This window comes from Octopus sinensis, linkage group LG11, assembly GCF_006345805.1.
Source record: "Octopus sinensis linkage group LG11, ASM634580v1, whole genome shotgun sequence".
NCBI classification, from domain to species: domain Eukaryota; kingdom Metazoa; phylum Mollusca; class Cephalopoda; order Octopoda; family Octopodidae; genus Octopus; species Octopus sinensis.
Window position 1 is genome coordinate 67367722 of NC_043007.1, and position 23889 is coordinate 67391610.

Here is a 23889-nt window from a genome sequence, read left to right on the forward strand (position 1 = left end):
TGCTTAGTGGTATTTTGGCTGCCGTTATGTTGTGAGTTCAAATTCTGCCGAGGTCGACTTTGCTTTTCATCCTTTCGGAGTCGATAAATTAACTACCAGTTACACACTGGGGTCGATGTAATCGACTTAATCCCTTTGTCTGTCCTTGTTTGTTCACTCTATGTTTAGCCCCTTGTGGGTAGTAAAGAAATAGAAATAGAAGTGGTGAAAAAGTGATCTACAGACATTGGGACTAAAAGTGGGGATGACTAGGGTTTGCTATGCTTGAAAAGACACATCAAGCTGAGTAAAAGTGTGGCTGCCATTGCATACAGGTTTGTCACCTACAACCCTATCCAGCTGAGCATCCCTAATCTTTTGGGTTTGTAGGTGCCAGTGCCATGTAAAAAGCATCCAGTACACTCTGTAAAGTGGTTGGCGTTAGGAAAGGCATCTAACCGTAGAGACCATGCTAAAACAGACATGGAACAACCCTTCAGCTGGTCAGCTCCTGACAAACTGTCCAATTCATGCCAGCATGGAAAATGGATGTTAAATGATGATGGTGGCTGTGTGGTAAGTAGCTTGCATACCAACCACATGGTTCCGGGTTTATTCCCACTGGGTGGCACCTTGGGCAGGTGTCTTATACTATAGCCTCGGGCCGACCAAAGCCTTGTGAGTGGATTTGGTAGATGGAAACTGAAAAAAGCTCATCGTATATATGTATATATATATATATGTATGTGTGTGTATATGTTTGTGTGTCTGTGTTTGTCACCCCAACATCACTTAACAACCAATGGTGGTGTGTTTACGTCCCCATAACTTAGCGGTTCGGTAAAAGAGACTGATAGAATAAGTACTAGGCATCCAAAGAATAAGTCCTGGGGTCAATTTGCTCGACTAAAAGCAGTACTCCAGCATGGCCACAGTCAAATGACTGAAACAAGTAAAAGAGTAAAAGAATATATATATATACATATTAAATGTTCTGTTGCATTTCAAGATGGAAAAGAAATAAATGCTTCTTTGGTCTTAGTTGATATATTTAATCAAGATAATAGTTCCTTTCATTATTGATAACACAATCTCATCTATTTGGCAAATTGTTGATCTATGTTTTGAAGCAAAAGAAACACACAATATCATTTTAACCCCTTTCAAATTAATAAACTATTTTCCCTCAAAATAATGTTGCAATGATCTCAAAAGATGATAGTCAGCTGGAGCAAGGTAAGGAGGCTAAGGAGAATGAAACAAAACTTCCATATTTAGTTCCATAATCTTTTCCTGAGCAACTTCTATAGTATGTGGTCTTGCAATATGTAAAAGCAATATCCCTTTATGATTAACCAATGATGGATGCTTTTTCTGCAAAGTTTTGTCCAATGCTTCCAGTTGACAGCAATACTTCTCCGCATTAACCATTTTATTCTGGTTTACCACTCCATGATAGACTACAACCATCATATCCTACCAAACACAGAACATAAGAACATAACTTTTTTTTACCGTAGTCCTGGTTTGGAGATGGATTCTCCTTTATATTGGGTGCTAGTCATTGTCATTTTTCATTGGATATGATTAAAGGGAACCCACTTTTCATCTCTTGTGATGATTCTACCCAGGTAAGGTTCTGTAGCAAGCTTACTTTCTTCAATGACATGCAGAGGGTAGCTCTTTGATTCAGTTGAGAAGTAATCAGATGAATAGGGAGTCAATGATCAAGTTTAGACACTTTTCTTAGTTCATGAAAGTGTTTTATGAGCAAAGTGAGACTTGAATCAAGCTGATTTGCTAATTCTCATGCAGTTTGTCTTAAATTTTTCTCAACTATGGTTTTCAGAAGTTCAATATTGACAGAACTTGGTTGTTCAGATTGAGGGGAATCTGCTAGAGAGAATTTTCCAGAGTGAAACTGGCCAAGCCATCATTGAATTGTTCAGACACTTAAAACTGTATTTCCATGGACAGAACGAATATTTCTTGCCACTTCTATTGCTATAGAGCCCTTTTTGAATTCAAACAGCATGCAGTATCTGATATGGGTGTTATCTAAACCCATTTTAAAAGAGTAAAATCAATATGAATTTATGTCTATGAATTTATTTTGCGAAATTCCTGATGTGTTGAAACAGATATTGTTGTATTTCAGGATGGTCATTTTTTTTTAACTTGCCAAATAAACACCTGTACTATATATTTGTTCTTCACTCATTTGTTGTTGTTCTTATTTTATCTTATGTCCATTGTCTGAAAATCTTACGTCACACATCTCTGGCATCTTCAGCAACTCTTCCATCCCATGTGTCTCCTCCTGAAACAGAACAGAAGGAGACACATGGGATGGAAAAGTCACTGAAGAGGTCACAGATGTGTGACAAAAGATTTCCAGGCAATGGACATCAGATAAAATAAGAACAATAATGAACACATGAAGAACGAATATATAGCGTGTGTGCTTGTTTGGCAAGATAAAAAAAATTACCATCCTGAAATATAACAAAATATGAATTCAACAGTCATCATCATCATCATTTAATGTCTGTTTTCCATGCTGGCATGGGTTGAATGGTTTGATAGGTGCTGGCAAGTCAAAAGACTGCACCAAGCTCTTGTCATGAGGATGGGTAGTAGAGGGGAGATGCAGGATATAGCGACTGCTTAAAAGTGTCTAATCAAGAGACCTTAATGGCTTACTCAAGATACAGGAACAAATCGTTCTTGAATGAAACTGAGATGTGAGTTTCTCTGAATTTACTCATATTTCTAGCTTGCTTGAGGTGGGACAAGTGAAATAACATATCTTTAAACACGTTCACTCAGCCATTGGTTATTTTAGAGATGTGCGGCTGTTCAATTTTGTTGAAGCTTGATCCTTGATTGCTTGGCAAGATCTGAGATGCGTTTTCTCTGGGTGACCTCAGAATTTTGCAAGTCTACCAGATAGATGGAAGAGCATTATAGAAAATGAAAGAGAGTATATTTTAGATTAAAGAAGAACTTTGTTTATCTTAATTTTGAAAAATAAAAGAGGTATTAAAAAACTGCATTATTTATGGAATGACCCAATATCATCGTAATCTGCAAAAATGAAAAAAATATCAGAATTTAACCCTTTAGCATTCAGATTACTCTGTCAAATGTGATGCTTATTTATTCACATAATTTGAATTAAATATGTATTATCTCATAACTTCAAGATTTCAATGATGTGATTGTTTATTTTTAGAATGATTTTGTAGGGTATGAGTGAGAGGCCAAATCTGGCCAATTTGAACACAAAACAGTAGAACATTTGGGCCAGATATGGCTGGTTTAACCCTTTTGTTACCGTATTTATTTTGAGATTGTGTTTCTTTCAATCAATTTTAAATATAACAAAGAGTTTAATAAAATAACTTAGTTATCATTAAGCTGGTGTTAGGAACATGAACTGTGACTAAGGTTTGATGGAAGATTTTAATTCAAAACTTATAAAAACAAGACATTTGTACTACAGAGCAGAGTTAAAGCTTAATGTTTACTTTACTGTAAGTACTGAAAAAGTACCCTAAAGTGATCATGTCAGAAATGCAATGAGATTTTACTTCCAACATAATATAACACAGATCTATGTGTGTTTTTTTTTCTTCCATTTATACATACAAATATACAGATATATGTACATACACATTTTTTTCAATAAGAGAAAGCAAAGTTATTCTTTTCATCCATTTATTGACCTTTTAAAGTGGTCTCTAACTATTTGCAAGACTATTTGAAATCTGATCTTCATCCATTCAATAATGAACAAACTATAGAGAAATTATCAAAGTCTAAACTCACCACTTTTTCAATTACACAGTGAATGAATAATAATGAAGTTCCTTGCCTCGTTTATTCAAGGCAGGTTAGCAAAATTCTGTAAATCCTTTTGTTACTGAACAAACAAGGACTTTATTCTACTATATACTTCTATCTTAAAATCCTTATTGGCAAATCATATTATGATTAATATTCTACTATATACTTCTATCTTAAAATCCTTATTGGCAAATCATATTATGATTAAATTAAACTCTTTAGCATTCAAATTATTATGTTAAATGTAATGCTTATTTATTCACATTGTTTTGAACTTAACATGCATTATTTTGTAGCTTTGAGATTTCAATAATGTGACAGCTTATTTTTAGAATGACATTGTAAGATAGGTGTGAGAAGCTGGATCTGGTTGGTTTGAATATAAAACAAGAAAAATATATGGGTTGGATAAAACTGATTTAAGTTCTAAAGAATTAAAGAATTTTATTTTCTTCAGTAAGCATACACTTACAACCCTTTTCAGTTTGATGATTTACATATGATGTTGAATTGGCTTACTATTCTTTTCCAATGAAGAAAATTAATTTTTGACTCGATTTTTTGCTGCATTTGTTTTGCAATTCTTCTAAGCAAAAGTTTTCTTTTGCTTATAAAATATGAAAATTTCTGGATTGAATCCAACCAGGTGCATTCCTTTTAGTATGTCCTTTCACCTACATGAAAAACTTTGTGATATTCAATTCTTTTATCCCTTCTGTCATCCACAATTTCTCTAACCATTATATATGCACTAAATTTATTCTTAAATTCTCGAACTTAATTTGCATGAACTAAGTCCAAGTATTTATCATTATTGAATTAAATTGCTATTTTGTTGGGAATATTCATCTTTTGTTTTTAATTTCCTTTGTCCTGTGATTCATTTATCTGGAAATATTGTTTAATTGACAATATATCATTTAAGTGACAATATGATGCAACATACAAGCTTCCTATATAATCAGGCTTGTGTAGCCAGTTCTCATCTTATTTCATATCTCGTCCAATAGAAGATGTTGTCTTTTTTGATTCATTAATACTTTAGTTTCTATTCATTTTTTGCTTTAGAGCCATGCAAGCAAAGAGACAAACTTAGGAAGTTTGGAAGAACAACATGAAATAATCAGAAGAGAAGCTGCACATCAGGTATACTGAGCTAGGAGAGAAGTAATAAATTTGCACATGTTCCATGATATGAGAATGAGGCATGAGGTGTTCCAGATTGCAAGGCTGTGTAATAGCAAGAATTGAGATGTTGGGAGGTGTGACTGAAATGATAACAATGTATTTTCTCCTCTCTGACACCAAGGGGAAAGAAGTCAGGAAATACTACTAGATGTTGTTGGATGAAGAGAATGTCTGAGGAGAGAGATAAGATCCTACTGCCATTGGAAAAGTAGTCATACCCAATATTCAGAAAAGGAATAGGTAGCAATTCTATACAGTATACTTCATATATGGGCACACAAAAGGTGTTGTGGAATGAAATGCAGGCTAACAGGAAAGGTAGACCTCATATGTGGTAGAGGAAGAAATGTATTCAGCAGTAGAAGAACACATGAAATAAATTCTTTCAAATGTTCAAAGGCTCCATAGAAATAGTTGATAGCCTTTGCTGCTTAGCTAACCTAATTAGTAGCTGAGAAGGGTATCCCAAAAGCATAGTTGTTAGAATAAGAGCTTGATGTAAAAAGTCGAGGGATATACTAACTTTACTAGCAATAAATGGGCTTGTCACTCAGAATGAAGAACAGGTATGAATAAGGCTCATATACAAAGAGTGAGCTGTATTGAAGCGAATTGACCTCTAATGTTGAGGATTTATGAAGACTAGAAAGAAATTGTTAGGGCATGCTGTACTAGATGTGTAATGTTAATAATGAAAGAGAGAGCACATATATTTTCTTGCTGTAATTTTCATTCACTCTCTCTTCCTTTAGTCACTCCTCTATTACTCTTTCATCATTCTCTTGCTGCGATTCTCTTTCCGCATTCTCTTTTTCATCTGCCAAGAGTGAGACAACACTGATGGAAAAGAGAGAACATAATATAGAAACAACTCCTTAGTATTGCTAAGGATAAGACAACCTCTCTAGTGCTGTTGCCACAATAAAATAAAACCCAGTACATCCTGTAAAGTGATTGTTAAATGAATGGAGAAAATGTGGGGAAGAAAGGTAAACTCTTTAATCTTGCTGAACAATCTCTCTAATGTTGGTTCCACGGTAGAGTGCACTCAGTAGACTCTGTTAAGTGAGTGGAAAACGAATGGAAACAATTAAGGGTTTTTTTTTTAGTGAAAATCCTGTGGGTAAAAGGATCAAAATTTAGCAAGAAAATTTTGGTATTCACTCAAATCTTGTTCTCCCGTGGCTTGTTAGCGATGTAGCTGAAGACGGAGAGTCTTCAACATGGAATTGAAACTGTAACAATCAGCACGGCGAATAAGGAACTGCCGTGTTTACTTCTCTCTCTCACTCTCTCTCTCTCGCCCTGTCTGTTCTATGTATGTCATAAATAGTATTAATTTCAAGGACTTTCAATAACTCGTGTGTGTATGCACGTATTAATTTTCCTTGTGATTTTCATATTATCAAGTGAGACTGCATTCCTACAGACTTTTTCAAAAGAAAAAAAAAAACAGAAGTACAAGAAAACGACAGAGAACAAGTAACATGATCACCTTTAAACATAAACAGTACTGTATAGATACATAAAAAAAGCATTTCAAGAAGAATAAGTTAGGGAATAAATAAGAATGGTAATATCGTAAAAGTACATTCTTACCATTAAAGATGTCGACCATTGTGGGAAGGATGGTGATGGAATGAGCATTACAAGGAGGATGAGGGACAATGTTTACTATCTTATAGTTCATTAGGCCCGTTCATTATAACGAACATTAGCTTGTGGGATGAAGAACTTATTCAAAGTTGTTTGTTGTTTATGATACTGCTGTGTGTGTATGTGTGCGTATAGCTGCTCAGTGCCTCTCCGAAAGAGAGAGAGGGATACATCATCTTTTGGTACAGCTCAGTATAGGAATTCATTGTAAATTCCTCTTGTAATTTTTATGTTACGTTCACAATCAAAATTTGCAGATCTTCCTTGAACAATACTTGCAGTCAGTTTATGTAGTGAAGGTAGAACTTCCATTATCTCATCTGAATTCTCAGCTTGTTTTTTTTTTTTTTCATTAGATAAACTTTCTCTCTTGAACACTATCAACTCTATCACATCATCCTCTATGACTTCTACATTCTTTGCAAGTATTACAATATCTTTCAGAATTTGGTATAGACTTTCTGTTTGGGGAAAACTTGTAATGTCACGGATACAGTCTGTCCATATACTTTTCCAAATGCTATTCATAATTGTAGGTTTCATTACATTCCATGACTCAAATATATCATCCACAGTCTCTGTTATGTTGAATTTCTTCCAGAAATCTTTAACTGTAATCTTTATTCTCTCTGTCAGTTGCTTTCATAAGTTGTTTGGAAGTTCTTCTCATATAATACATCTTGAAGTTAACTACTACACCTTGATCTATTGGCCGGAGCAAAGTTATATACTTGTGGATATATTCTACTCTCACATAAATAGAAAGGTCATCTACAGGGCCGGCCTTAAGCCGATTGGACCAATTGCTCCCAATTGGGCCCCACGCCGAAGGGGGCCCCACATTCAAGAGACCACATTCTATACTGTGACATTTCATAAAAGTGGTCTCCCTGATCTCTTTTAAAATAATCTTAATGTGATGGACTAGCCTAGCGTCTGTACATCTACTATAAAATGGGAAGATTTTCCCAGTTAATTCCTAAGGGAGGTGAGTTTTTGCTACGAGCAGTCTTGAATGTTTGATGTGAAAGCAGTTTGGTTCCACTTCAGCTTGAACAAAATTGTAACCGGAATCCTTGACACTATGCTTTGCGCCTTAACATTTTAAACAGAACTAAATATAAGTTTTTCTCAAAAAGGCTACATCATCCAAACAGACCGGGTGAAACTGGACTTAGCTGCTAGTAATATATATATATTTGCCACCGAAATGTGGCTAACCCTTAAGGGTTGATGCTACTGTAGCTTGTAGCCCCAGGAAGACATCTTCTCATTTTCTGGGGCTATAAGCTACAGTAGCTTCAACCCTTAAGGGTTAGCCACATTTCGGTGGCAAATATACTTCACAATGTCATGCTGCTACTGTTTATACCTCGCTCAGAGATTTATTATCAAATATATATATATATATACTAGCAGAGATACGCAGCGTTGCCTGTGTTACATGCAATTGAAGAATTAGACTTTTCTGTTATATTTTCTGTAATGAACTAGAATACCTGTTTCGAATTTCATCAAAATTGCAGATGAGGGTTATTTCCCTCTTTACACACCCTAAAGAAATTGTAATCATGACACATGTATCCCATACTACTGAATTTTATGTGTAGATTCCTAAATTCCAATCTTATAGAACCTGTTAAAAGGATTTTGCTCCTAAAAAATGGAGGTCATGGAGCTCTAAAATGTGTGAGTTAAGGCCCCTATTGGGGGTGGGTGTCTTAACGTCAAGCAGAGAAGTTGAATTCTTGAGAATGTTTTTAACTTGGGTCTTATATCTATTGTTTGAATTTCTTTGAAATAGGAAATATATGTATGTTCACTGGGTTTGTAAAAGAGAGCAAAGCTACAGGAAATCAAAAGACGAATGATCATAATAAGCAGTCAGCTACCGTACCCAAGTTGTTACCACTTCCAATGTAGGATTCCTCACCATACAGGTGACAGGCACAGCCGTAAGATGCATTATGGATCTATAGCAATTTTTAGGGTGTGACCCAACTGAAATAAACATTAACAACTGTGTGACGTGAGGGCTAAGGAGAAATGAAAGTGTCACGTCTGGAGTTTGCAAATGACCACTATACTGCTACGTAACTGGGCAGAATAAATTTACAATGTATAAATGTCTTTGAATAACCAGTCACTCATCTGGGAAGGCCTTGAAATCAATGTTACCATTTGGGGACTATGTGTGACCCAGTGATAATAAAAAGACTCATGGGATGTCTGCAACCAAATAACTTTACTCAACACTTTGCAACTGAATTAGTGGAGGCAAAGATGCCTCTCATTTACTTGACAATTTATGCACCACATTGTAGAAATCACAATCTAAGTATATCTCAAAGCAAACTCTTGCACTGTTGTACCATCGAATTACAAATAATGCTCATCTTTTATGCTTGAGTGACCCTACAGCTTCCAAGAGCACAACTGTATTCATCTTTGCTTAGATAAAATGAGTAAATTGTGGGTGTTAAGTCCCCATGAAGGGGTCTTTCTAACTTCTAAGAAGTTACTTACTTCATTTGTGTCTAATATCTATGGTTAAAATTTCATCAACAGCAAAAATATCATGGGGGTTATGGCCCTTATGCGTAGAATATAATTTCCAAATTTTGTAAAGATCCATTCAGTACCTTTTAACCTAGTTTTGGATCATAAAAGAAATTACTAAAAGTCCCTCATTAGGGTGTCTGAGAATCCTCATGAGAAGTGGAAACTTCGAGAATACTTCTTGATGTGTGTCGATTACCCATGGTTGAAATTTCATCAACATCGAAAATTTATGAATTTTCATGGGGGTTCTGCCTCCTTTAAGCCATCTGAAATTCAAACCAAACATATTGCATTATACCCACCCTTATGTATTGAATCTAAGTTCCAAATATCATTAGGATTGGTGCAGTAGTTCTCGAATGTAAAAATAACACACGAACACACATAAAGACATTGACTTTGATATAATAGATGTGAATATATAATAGATATGATATAATAGATATAAATATGCATACATGTATATATATATGTATAGATATGAATATATATACATGTATATATATGTGTGTGTATTATATATATATATATGTATGTATGTATGTAATACACACAAACACAAAGATGAATTGATAGATACAACTGAGTGGGCAAACAAAAATATGAGACATTGCCTAGTGCTTTTTTTATGTTGATAAGCCTGGTACTTATTCTATTGGTTTCTTCTTATCAAACTAGTAAGTTATGGGGATGCAAATAAACGAGCAGCAGTTGTGAAGCAGTGATGAGGGCGAAACACAGAGACAAAGACACGCACATACACTTACATAAATATATACATATATATACGATTGATTTCTGTCTACAAAATCCATATATATATGTATATGAAGTGAAAGAGTGTGTGTGTGTGTGAGAGAGAGAGAGAGAGAGAGTGAGTGAAGATGTGTGTTGTCATGTACGTATTTTTTTGCATGTATGTGTAAGCGGCACTCTCGCTCTCTATCACACACACACATCTTTCATGTACACGTACATGCATCCATCTTTTATCTATGTATGTGTGCACGAGAGAGAGAGAGAGAGAGAGAGTGAGTGCCTCTCACACATACATGCAAAAAAATCCGTACATGACAACATATCTTCACTCACTCACTCTCTCACACATATACACGTCCATCTTTCACTTGCTGCTCTCCCTTCAAAGCAAATGTCGCCTTTCAAAGAAGAGGGAAGGAATAACATTTTTTAACGGATATTCACGAACAATGACACGATCGAGCTTAACAACAATGTCAGGGTTTGCGGTACATTAGGAGGCCAGGGTAGTTGATTCCACACCAAAAAATCCGGATTTTTTTTTCCTGAACTTCGTGGAGGTGCACTAGTAAAATTTCGAAGAAATCAACCCCAAGACTTATACTTTGTAAGTCTGTTACTTACTCGATCAGTTTACTTTGCCGAACCGCTAGATTACGAGGATGTAAACACACTAGCATCGGTTGCCAAGTGATGGTGGTGGTGGGGGACAAAGACACACACACACACATAAATAAATATGTATATATATGTACGACTAGCTTTCAGTTTCCGTCAACAAAATCTACTCACGAGGCTAGAGTTGAAGACACATGTCCAAAGTGCCATGCAGTGGGACTGAACCCGGAACCATTTAGTTAGGAAGCAAGCATACCACATAGCCACGCCTGCGCTTCATAAATAAAAAAAAATTAATAAGAAAGCTACCCTTCCTCCCATCATTTGAAAGAGTGTGAGGAAAAAAAAACCCCGGAAAACTACCCGTCAAAACGGATAAAATGCAACTTATATGGGTGTGCTATTCCGAAAGTCCGCTAAGGCATTATATATACATGTATGTATGTGCATGTATAGGTGTAGCGTGATGGCAGTTATTCAAATCGATAACAATGTACTTTGATCTTAAATAAAACGCAACTAAGAAGTGTAGTTTTAAATTGTTTACAATTTAAAACTACGCAATACGACTTTCCGTAAGAGCGAAATTATAGACCGTATCCCGAAATCCTGTAAACTGTGGTGGCCATCACGCGGGGGTGCCTGTATGTGTGTGTGTATGTGTGTGTGTGTATATAGCAGCGCACAGGGAAGTAGTAAGAATGACAGTAATGTTATGAGCAATAAGATAATTACGAAAATTGCATTTAAAAAAATTAACCCTGAAATGAAGCATTTTAAACTAAATGATAATAAGTAAATAAATAATAGATATTAAAAACATAAACAAAAACTTTTTTTCGAAAAGTAATTATGTTTGCGTCAGAAGAAAGTAGTAATAGCTTTTAAGAGGCAGGGAACCAAGTCTATGGTAAATATTCCCATTGAAATCTCGTTCTATTATTGTCATTGAAAAGGCAAATCTCGCGAGAATTGTCAGTTGTAGCTACCCCCCTACAGGACGCTGGGTTATTATCGCCTATATAAGCAAGACGAGCTGCAAACATCTGTGGCTTCCAAGAAGCCAGCACGCCACTTCGCTCATAACGATTGTCTGTTAGAAAATACATGTACACAGATTATAATATATATTAAATCATGGCTGCACCCAATCAAGTCGTAAGTAGAGTTAATTATGTAATATAACAAGCAAATAAGTCAGTGATATATACACACACATATATATATTTTCTGTGAAGCCATCTACGAGGCTTTTTTTTACTTTTATAATTGAGAATTCAATAAGCTACGAGGTAGCAGTTTTTTTTTTCTATTTGAAATAACGTGTTCTCCTCAAACATGGCTAACCCCTGTCGTGTTCACTTAGTTTTGATCTTCGGAGTGCGTTATTTGTCTGAGTGTGTGTACGTATATATTTGTAAGTATGTGGCAATTATGGACTTGTGTTTGTATCTATATATGTGTGTGGCAATTCTGTACGAGTGTGTATAATATTTATATATACATACCCTTTTGTATGTTTGTGTGTATATATAATATACCCACAATACAATTATACTTATATATATATATATGTACATTATGTACGTGTCTAAACTTATGAGAAAAAAGTATAGTCTTAATAATTATGATTAAAACGAGAGAGATGGAGATTAGGATTTTTTTCTTTAAAAAGACCAAAAAACTGAAGAGTGAGAGAATTTCTCCATCTCTCCAGAATTTATTTGGCCCAACCTTTTTCTTCTTCCACCGTTTAATTTCCATTTCTAATCTTAGATGAGAAAGTACCAGACATTTCATGTTTAATATACTCCAGTAAGCACACTTTTTTTCTGATTTTTTTTTCCCCGAAGAATAAAAAGTATAATATATCGAAATATGTTGAGACCAAATTTCCAAAAATATGGGTCGTAGTGTAATAGTAGAATTATTTATCTTTTACGATGTCTTCATAGAAATTTAGTATATTTTATTTCTAATTGTAGACGTTAACAGTTATTATTCTTAGAGCACTCTCAATGCTATTACTCTCTCTCCGTCACAATTATTTCTCCCTTGCCCTGACACACTCTCCCTTTCTTTACTTGTAATTATCGCTCTCTCTCTCTCTCACTCTCTCCCCACTCTTTGTCCCATTATATCTCTCCCTCACTCTGATCTATCCTTTCTCTCTCTGCTTCCTCTCTCACATATCCTATCTCTCTAATTGTCAGTAAACATGTCATTTCCCCTCTTTACTCTCTCTTCCTATCTCTCTCACTCGTTGTTAGATCAACCTTCATTCCAGTTGCTATTCACACATACTATTGTACACACACGTGTTAAGGTCTTTAATTATGTGCTAACAAATTGTCCCCCCCCTCCCCCAAGCCACAAATATTCTTGTTAGGACTCTTGACAACCACCTGTGTAATTAAAAGTTTCAATGTTTTAATATCAATATTCATACTTGGCGAAAGCTTTTACCTATCGTTTTCAACACTTAACTTAGGAAAGTATGAATGTCAAAACATAAATTCTTTCCTCTATAAAACTGATTTAGTGCCTTTGAAAATCAATGTTAAATTTAAAGGAAGGAAAGCCAAAACAGTGATGATTAAAATATTTGCCATAGTTCTCAGTATATCCTGTTTTAGAATATTTCTACTTCTATTCTCGTGGACATGTTGCCAACTTCTCAGGTGCGATTTGGGTTTTGGACAGATTTCAAGAGGTTTGTTTTTTCAGTTAGCTGTTAAATAATAATAAAGTAGTTATTAAAACATGTCAGTTTAAATTACTTTAATAACAAATGTGTATTTAGTTACTATTATTTTTTTTCCACACCACTTTAAAGCTATGATATTGTGGAAATTAAATTGGATAATTTATCTTTGTTTGCTTTTAATTATATTTAAGAAAATCTTCTGAAGGAGTTTCCTTCTTTCTCTTTTTTCTATTCTTTCGGAAGTTTTGCAGTATCGAGACTAAATGTTGTAGGTTGTAAGCTACTGGCTTTTATTGGCACTGGAAATTGGTCTTCATTAGGAACTAATCCGAAAGCTTGGATACTGTGTAGGATTTTGAGATTACAGTTGGCCTATTTTTTATGAAGGACATCCTCAAAATACTTTTAGCTTGTTCGGCAAACACTTACCATGAAAGGATCAGCAGTGTTTACTTTTTTGTAAGCTTAATCCTTCATGCATTCTTGAGTGCTGTTTCAGAAGAAGCATCTATGATTGATTTTGTATTGAGAGCAGCTCAAAGTTTTTTAGTGAACATGATATTCTTCTGATGAATTTAAGCAAAGCCTTGAGAAGCATGAATTTCTTAGTTGGTAGTTTGTAAAAATCGCAGAATGGTGTTGTATGTTACTATCTAATTTGAATATATGTTTAGTATTAAAAAAGAAAAGAAAAAAAAGAACAGGTCTAAAGTTTGTAAACTTTAGATGTGATATTTTTTTTGAATTCTAAAGAAGTGAAACAACACTATACTTTCATTTTAATATTCTTGCTAATTGTCTTATATAACAAACAAGCGAGCATCTACGAGGTCACTCGACCAGTCAGAAATAGCAGCCAAATTTTTCTCAAAGTACATTTTAGCATTTAAAAAAAAAAATGGGGGATACATTGGACATTTTAGTCCTAGATACTCCTGAAAAAAGGAAGAGGGTTACAGCTTGAATGACTTCTATCATAGATTTGCTTGGTAAGGGCTAATCAGAGACTAAACATCAGTTGTAGGAGCAATATAAGTATTAGTCAAGAAGTAATAAATATAATCAACTGTACCAGTGGTTCCTAACTTGGGGTTCTGCAGACACCTGAGGGTCCATGTAGAACTGATTGTGTAAACATCATTTAATATCTTGTTTGATAAACCCAATGCACTAGAGGATTGCAGTGAACTCCAAATGTCTGTTTTAGCATAGCTAGGGCCACATTCCAATGAATTGGCCCATCTCTTCTGCACAAGAAGATACTTTAGCCCCCCCCCCCATCAGTTACTGATACTCAACAAACTTCAGGTGTGGTTCATAGTGGACTCTAATTCTTGCATCTGGGTTGGTGCTGCTGTAAATAAAAATATCCTAGATTGCATGCAGTAAAGAGTGGAGGTGCATGGTTTAGGTTGTTGGACTCATGGTCATAAGATTGTTTCAATTCCTGGACCAGGTGATGCGATGTGTTCTTGAGCAAAACACCTCATTTCACATTACTCCAATTTACTGAGCTGGCAAAAATGAGTAATCCTGTGATGAACCGGTGTCCCATCCAGGTGAGGAATTTTTACACCATGAGACCAGGAAACTGGCCCTTATGAGTCAGTATGACTTGAGAAGGTAACTTTACCTTAACTATGCAGTAAAGTCACCTCATTGATTGGCATAATGTCATAGGTGCTCTCCAGATGCTGATCCACAGGCATGCTATTTCCTCTCTCTACTTTACTGCTACTATAATGGCCTTTACTCCTCGGAGCTGACTGGGCTCATGCCATTTTCACTTGGGCATTCTTGTCTCACCTCCTCATCACTCTTGTTGTGTCCAACACTCCAGGCTCTGAACTGATCACTACACTCAGTTCTTCCTTTCAAGGATGGTGGCCTTCTGGAATTCCCACCCTGCTCTCATCTTCTCCATGGGTGTTTAATTTACAAAAGTTCAAGAGGAATAGGAAGCTAAGGCCATGGTCACTGGCCTTAGCTCAGAAAGTAACAAACAAAATAAAAGGAATGACAAGCTAAACAAGAATTGTACCCAAAACTGTCCTTCTAAAGTCATACTTTGTTAACTTAATGAAAAAAAACACAGTTGACAATGTGGACTTGGTGCATTGTATCTCGGAAAGAAATGGGATGGTTATAGATGAAAGCCTTTAGTTATAAATCTGCATATTTAGAGCTGACTGGGGCTGAAAAATAACCACTACTATTATTAACTACTTGCCAGAGCCAACAAGGTAGTGTTTGTGTCAGACATTGGCAAACTGTGGCCTGTGGGACTTTATGCCTAAACAAAAAATAACCTTCAGTTCTTTTGCAGTGCAGCCATATCTTGTGTCGTTTGTTTCTTGAAAAAAGTTGCCAGTTCCTGGTCTATGTGATTGCTAGATGTGCTTGAAATAACAAATTCTCCCTCAAATTACAACCTACCATCTTAAAACAGTGAGGTCTTGGTTTTACGTGGCCTATATACACTGCCTGGAAAGAAAATGAAATGGTCAAAGTTGGAATGTCTGTAATCTTGAATCTGGTTGATGATGAGCTAAACAACAGCTTTCTGCTCAAAATAGTTGATTTGGTTTTAGACTCAGGAAGACATAGGACAAATTGGTGAGAAAGGATCTTTGGATGCTGGGCCTCACTGAGGAAATGACAAAGGACCAGAAGATGTGATAATTTGCTATACTTGATAAGACGCGTCAAGCTAAGTAAAATCACTGTCTTCCACACATACAGGCTTGTTCTTTCAGGTACTGGTGTCACTTAAGAACCACTCATGCCAGTGGTATGTAAAAAGCACCGAACAGGCTCTGTTAAGTGGTTGCCATCATGAAGGGCATGCAGCTGTAGAAACTGTCACAACTGACAGTTGGAGTCTGGACAGCTCCATGTCAAACTGTCCAACCCATGCCAATATGGAAAATGGATGTTAAACGACGACGACAATGATGATGATGAAAATTGGGGTAGTTAGTTAGCTGAATCATTAGGGTATTGCAACAAATCCCTTGCAGTATTTGTTCTCATCTTTTGTATTCCGAGTTCAGATCTTGTGATCAAGTGTGCCTATTATTGCTCTGAACTCTATGAAATAAAGTACCAGTCAAGTACTGAGATTGTTATAATGGAACTAATTCCTCTCTCAAAGTCTGACCTTGTGTCTAGTTAAGAGATAAAGATTGAAGATGATAGAAACGTTTTGACAAATTCTGTAGATTCATTTGCCTACCTGTAGTTTTCATCTTCATTGTTGTCCAGTAAAACTTGTAATTAGCCCATTATTGTACATTTGCTTTTCCATTATGGTGTGGTAACAATATCCTGAAGTTAGGCTCCACCATTTCTTCCTGTGTCTTCTACAGTCCTCCTCTTCTGCAATTCCTTCTACTTGTTATATTTGATACACTTTTGCTCAACTTTCATCTACGTCATGTTATTACCAACACATTGGTTAAGCATATTTGTGAAATGTTTGTAAATTGTTATACATCTCGGACTTAGATCTCTTATACTATAACATAAAGTGAAGTGGTTGTTTTTTTTTGAATGGTTATGTTATGGATTTTGTACTATTAACCTTATCTTTTGAAGATATTGCATTTTTCTATATATGCATTTGCAGATGTGATTAATAGTTGCAAAAATTATACTGGTTTTAGTTGGCTTAGATTTGAAGTTCTATAATTGTTAGATCATTACTTCTATGCATATACGTAGATATGACTTCTGACTAAATGGAAAAAGAATAGATAAGTTAGTGTTAATATATTTACTGCAAGGAACATTGAAAAACTTAGAAATAAATATGCAAAATGAAATGTTGACCAACTACAGCTGTCACTTGCAAGTGAATATGACTTTAGCCTGCTTTTGCTAATTGTTTTAAGTGACTTTGTAGTTGCAAGATAATATACATCCTATGTTCTACTCATAATCCAGCAGAACATCCAAGATGTGACGGGGAGGGGGCTCTACCAGTCTTCAGCTGAGTGGATTGGAGCTCATTTCAGCTGAGTGAATTGGAACAATGTGAACTGAAGTATCTTTTTCAAGGACACTTCAGAAAGGAAATAGGGGCAGTATTTTTATGGCCATATGTACTTTCTGTTGCCCATCTTATTTTGATTTTAAATAAGATATTTTCTATTCCAAAGGACTTTAAAAGCTCAGAGCCAGCACATGATTTGTTGGCATGAAATATCAGTAAATGTCACCATAATAGCTCAGCCAGAAATGTTGGTATCATGTGTGTTTATGTATGTCTATGTGAATGTTTACATTCTGTGCTTTGCATGAAAAGCATTGAGCTACTAACAATGATGGTTGTTGACACTTCCTAAAAACAAATTGTCTTCTAGCTTTGCACCTTCAAAGATGAGTGGAATAAGATATTCCTTACTTCTAAAACTGATATGGGTTAGTGACAAGAAGGGCATCCACCCGAAAAGCAGTGCTATGCATTCACCTAAAAAGTGCTTTCATGCAAAACTGAAGTAGGCCAAACTAATGTGTATATATAGTATTGTTCGTTAAAAATTGTATTTATTGTGACAATTAACATAACTGGTTTGTTGTGTCAGTGAAGGTCATCTAGATATAAAAACATTTTCGTATACAATACTCACTTATTGCAACTATGCTTGCAAAGATAATGGGTTGTTGGAAAAAATGGTAACGAGATGTGAATGATATCACCTCTGAGGTCATATTGTGCATGACCCGAAGCCAAACATTGGCAATTTTACTTAAACTGCAAATGATTGATGATGTTAAAAAAAAAAATTCCTCACTTGTGTTAACCACTGGATGTTTATGTTGATGCTGCTAATGACAATGCACAAATAATTTTGAATTCTGCAATAGTGACCATATAGCTGAAATTATATAGGTGCAATTTCATTTTGTTGAAGCAATACGGAAGTGTCAGTTTATGTCCGCCACATAAAAAGAATATAAAAGTTAAAAGAACAGCATATTGAACCTTGTGCATTTCTGAGGAAATATAGTCTTTGTTTCAATTCATTTTAAAAATAATGAATATAATGAAGTGTGCTGGCATGACTAGGAAAATCTCTTTGCAACCACATGGTTTCAGGTTCAATCTTACTACCGTAAGCACTTTCCACTATAGCCCTGGGTCATCCAATACCTTGTGTGTGTTTGTGTCCTGCACTTCACTGCTTGATAATGTGTTGCTTTGTTTATATCCCTGTAACTTAGTTCACCTAAAGAGACTGATAAATTAGTACCAGACTTTAAAAAATAAGTACTGGCATTAATTTTCATTATTTACATTTGATGGACATTTGTCCTCATCTTGTTAACACAACATTTCAGCAAATGTAAATAATGTACATAATTCCTCATCTCTTGAATATAGAACTGTGGCATTAATTTGTTTGACTGAAACCTTCAAGGCAGTGCCACAGCAGGACTGTTACCCCATGTGTAAAGCAAATAAATGCGAAAAGGTTATAAACCTGGTGTTTAAAACATAAAATATGAAATTTTTGTGGAAAATTTTAATTTAGATCTCTTATAACCAAGAAATTTGTATCATAGCACTTACAGGACCATCTCAGATGGGTTGATATCAAAAGGATTCATGCTCTGTGCATCAGTTAACAATTGAAAAAACAATAATTAACTTTTGTTAACCCTCTTGAGACACCCAGGCCAATTGATTGGCCCAAGTTATACAAGCTGAAAGGAATTCGAGGCTAATTCATTGGCCTGATGAAACAAATGTGAAAGGTTGGTTCTGAAGTGTAATAGCCAATCAGAGATTGTATTTCAGTACATTTTTTTGTTTTTTCACAAACGCCGAAGCCAGTGCCTCCTCGACTGGCTTCCGTGCCGGTGGCACGTAAAAATGCACCAATCCAACCGTGGCCGTTGCCAGCCTCATCTGGCACCTGTGCGGGTGGCACGTAAAAAACACCCACTACACTCACGGAGTGGTTGGCGTTAGGAAGGGCATCCAGCTGTAAAAAACATTGCCAGATAAGACTGGAGCCTGGTGCAGCCTTCTGGCTTCCCAGATCCCTGGTCGAACCGTCCAACCCATGCTAGCATGGAGAACGGACGTTAAACGATGATGATGATGATTTATGTTTATTATTTTATTTATTTACATGTATTGTGTTGTTTTAGGTTCTTTTATTATGATAGATAGATTGTACTGTTTATAAGCTTTCATAATATATATAGTTTTAAATACTAATAAAGTAGTGTTAGGCACTTTATTCTTCATTTTCTACATGCACCCATCAATTTCAATCTCAAAAGAAAAAAATTTTGGTCTTTTTGGCAACACATACCAAAACACCTTGTTTCTTAAAATGCTTGAATGCACTCATTTTTGTACAAGGATAGCTTTTTTGGTTTCTAAGCAATTTTATATTCCTATATTGACTAATCTACAATTTGACATACTGTATTTACTTTAGTGCAGTGTGTAATTGCAATTATAATGCACCACTTCAACTTCTGTACTTAGAAGTAAATTTTATCTCTAGCAGACTTTTGGAATACTTGCCCCTTGAACTTCTATATCACATTAGAAATGAAAAGGGTAGTTGTTTTTCTTAATTTTTGTATTTTTGTGTGTCTTACAATGGAAATTGTTCTGAAATCTTTATTTTTTTTCTAAAAATTTCAATTTTCACATACCCCTTCTCCACTTGCATATTTTTTTTTATCTCTGGAGAATGGGATTTCAATATTGAAACCTCATTCAAATAGAGCTATTTCAAAATTCCACCTCATCTTAACTTTTTTTTTTACATTTCAATGTAATGCTATATAATGTGTATATGCTGTACAATACAGACTGAAATATAATGCAATCTTCACTTTTTGCTCCTAAAAATCATCACCATTATTTTGCTGTTGACTTTTTCATGCTTGTAGATGTCAGATGGAATTTGTTGAAGTAGATATTCTATGGCTGGATGCCCTTCCTGTTGCTAACCCTAATCTTTTTCCATGTAAGGTAATATTTCTCCCTCAGCAGACATGTTTTCATGGAAGATTGGAAATGGACAAACACTGTTTGTATTACAGTGATACTTGTTAACATCTATTGCATGATGTCAAGGAATGGAGGTGCTAACACATGCACAATGGGCTTCCTTTAGCTTCCTTCTACCAAATCCATACATATGGCTTTGGTCAGCCTGAGGTTATAGAAGACACAAGCCCAAAGTGCCATGCAGTGGAATTGAACCCAAAACCATGGGAAGCAAACTTCTCAACCACAGTCACTGGTGTCTAGCCATGCCTGCACCCAAAAGTCAGTAATATATTTTATCTTTGTTTTTCACTCAATCCTGATATTTTGTTTGAAATTTTGAAATTTCTTGCATTTTACCTATGTATATATATCCAGTATATATATGTGTTTGTGTGTGTATATAGACATACATAGACACACATATACATGTGACTCATTCTTTCCTTTAGCAAGAAGGGAAAGATGTAACTTTGCTGAAGAGCTTGAAATAAGACTAAAACAGCTGGTTTTGTCTCCTGGACTTGTTGGGAAAATGAAAATGATATTAGTCAGGATAGGTGCAGGCATGACATAGATGCAGGTTTAGAAATTTGCTTCCTGATCATAATTTCAGGTTTGGTCCTACTGTGTGGCACCATGGGCAGTTGTTTTCTAGAATCATCCCAGGCCAACTGAAGCCTTGTGAGTTGATTTAAGCAGAAACAAACTTGTCATTTATATATATACTTTTACTTGTTTCAGTCATTTGATGGTGGCCATGCTGGTGCACTACCTTAAAAGGTTTTTTAGTTGAAGAAATTGCCTCCAAGACTTATTCTTTGTAAGCTTAGTTGTTTGTTTGTCTGTCAGTCTTTTTCTGAACCGCTCAGTTATGGGGATGTAAACACACCAACATCGGTTGTCAAGCAATGGCAGATGGTACAAACACAGACACTCACATATATGCAAATATATATGTATATATATTTATACAATGGGCTTCTTTGTTTCCATCTACCAAATCCACTCACAAAGCTTTAGTTGGCCCAAGGCTATATTAGAAGACATTTGCCCAAGGTGTCACGCAGTGAGGTTGAACCTGGAACCATGTGGCTAGAAAACAAACTTACCACACAGCCACAGCTGTGTCTAACATAAATTCACTAAAATGCTGGTGCATTTATGTTTGTGTCTTGTTATTGTTTTATAGTTGTAAATGAGTTGCCCTATCATACAGGCTGTATCATTCATTTCCAATATTCTGACCATGGGGGAATATTACCTTGCTTGGAAACATGAGGGTTGGCAACAGGAAGGGCATTCCGCTATAGAAAATTTGCCTGAACACATACAAGCATGGAGCAGTGGACATTTAATGATGGTGACTTTTTTTTTGTTTTCTTTTCCTCACAGCATTATTTTTTTCTAGTTAAGGACTTGTGGCTGTGTTAGAAATTACTGTTTTATTCTGTTAGCTTTTTAATGAACCCATGTTAAAATATGTTACCTCTGACTTTGGTAGGAGCATCTAGCTTTAGTGACATCAATGAGGACAAAGCAGAAAACAAATAAAGAAATTAAGTTTAAACTGATTGCAAAATTTTGTAGTTGTCTTTTAATTATCTTTTACTGTTAGTAAGATAACCTAACTGCAAAAATACTTGTTTAACAAGCATTCACCCATGTAAGTGCACTGGAAATGTGAAGTGGTACAATATATATAACAGTAGCTGAGTAGAAAGGCTGTAAGGATATTGATGAGTAAGTGATTAATTTGACGCTGTATTGCCTCATATATCTTAATCCTTTAGTCATCTATATTATTGTACATCTGTTTTAACCGCTCTGTGTGATTGTTTGCAGAAACGTTAGCACGCCGGGCGAAATGCTTAGCGGTATTGCGTCTGTCGTTGCATTCTGAGTTCAAATTCCGCCGAGGTCGACTTTGCCTTTCATCCTTTCGGGGTCGATAAATTAAGTACCAGTTACGCACTGGGGTCGATGTAATCGACTTAATCCGTTTATCTGTCCTTGTTTGTCCCCTCTATGTTTAGCCCCTTGTGGGCAATAAAGAAACAGATACTGGGGCATTACATCATTGATGAATCTGTATAAATAGGATTCTTGTAAATATATCATACTTAGCAAATGTAGAAATACTTGAGTTTTACCCTTCATAGAACTGCTTACTTTGGAAGTATACTTTTACCACCAGTGATAATATCAGAAAATATGGCATACATGCAATAATTTTAACTTAACTTTTATTAATTTCTTAGTGCTTATGCAAAATGATAAAATGCATATTAATTTACACAAGAAAAATATGTTACATTAAAATAAATTGAATAAAGCCAAAAAAAAATGTACATTATCATTCGTGATATTCTGGCAGATTCAAATATGAATATATTAATTGTTCTTGTATTTTGTCTAAGGAGAACAACTTATTTCCCATGTGTATAGCCTCCCGTAACTACTGTCATTTACTTCCTCTCCTCCATCTCTATGATTCTTTCTCTCTCCTTGTGTTTGTAGCATTCTTTTACTCATTGCATGCCACCAAGCCTGGAATGTGCACCCGTCCTGCACTTCAACACTCTGTATCTCTTTTACCCTCTCTCTCTCTCTCTCCTCCATTTCTCTATATGATAAAACATGAGTGGAGAAATCAATCAAATCAACCAACAAACATATCAGCTATTATTATATAGAGTTAGTAAAATAACTACCATTTTGAATATTGTTTGGATCCAAAATTAATTTGATTCTGTATTGACTTTACAATTTCTATTTTACCATTTTAATAATCTTAGCAGCTAAGTTAGATGTTACTTCTCTATCATCTCATATTTTTTTCATTTGATTTGCTGTTTACTCTTTTTTTTTTTTCATTCTTGGCTTTCTTATGTAGATAAATATTCCACTAACCTTGAAAGTGTGACATGCTAGTTGATTGTCTTCTATATAATAAACTAGTGGCAGTAGTTGAGATCTTTATATATAGCTTTCAACTTCCAGCTGGCTACTTGTTATTTTTTTTTAATATTAATTGAACAAGAGCTTGAAGCAGGCCTGATGGATCTTTTCTATTTGGTTGCCACTTTTGAATTTCTTCAATTTTTGTTCCAGCTAATATCATATTTGATGTATTGATATAGTTTTGTATGGTAATCATTGATAGGAAATTAATTTTTGCCATAAATCAATAAATAAAGAGTTAATATCTTTTAAAGTTTACAAATTTTTGTTAATTTTAGCCACTTGAAAGCCACAGACATATAGGTGCCTGTTTCCATAGTAACAAATCAAGCTTTTACCAGCTGCTTACCCACAGTCATTTTTAAATGCTTAAGACATACGAAATATGAAGTGGTCATGAGACATGCTAAAAATAATAGCTAAATAGGTCTTAAATCACACACCAAATTTTTTTGTTTGTTTTTGCATAATAGTATGAATTCCTTTGTATAGAATACAAATTTGCAAACATTTTCTGAAAATTCTAAAAAGCTTAAAAAGTCACAATGGATTATATGGTGTGTGTAGAGCAAAATTCCATCAATATTTC

The 23889-nt window shown here is 35.2% G+C and overlaps 1 protein-coding gene across 2 annotated transcripts in view; it reads left to right on the top strand.

The window, feature by feature from the left end:
• The window catches only part of LOC115217536 (transcription initiation factor IIA subunit 1), an 89691-nt gene that overhangs the window by 33084 nt on the left and 32718 nt on the right, over positions 1 to 23889 (top strand). The window contains exon 2 of one of the 2 annotated variants that reach the window (XM_036507647.1): positions 4897 to 4974. In XM_036507647.1, the coding sequence (XP_036363540.1) occupies positions 4897 to 4974 (78 nt within the window). Of the gene's footprint in view, positions 1 to 4896; positions 4975 to 11583; positions 11770 to 23889 lie in introns of those variants that run through there. The other variant, XM_029787263.2, reaches the window with a different exon arrangement.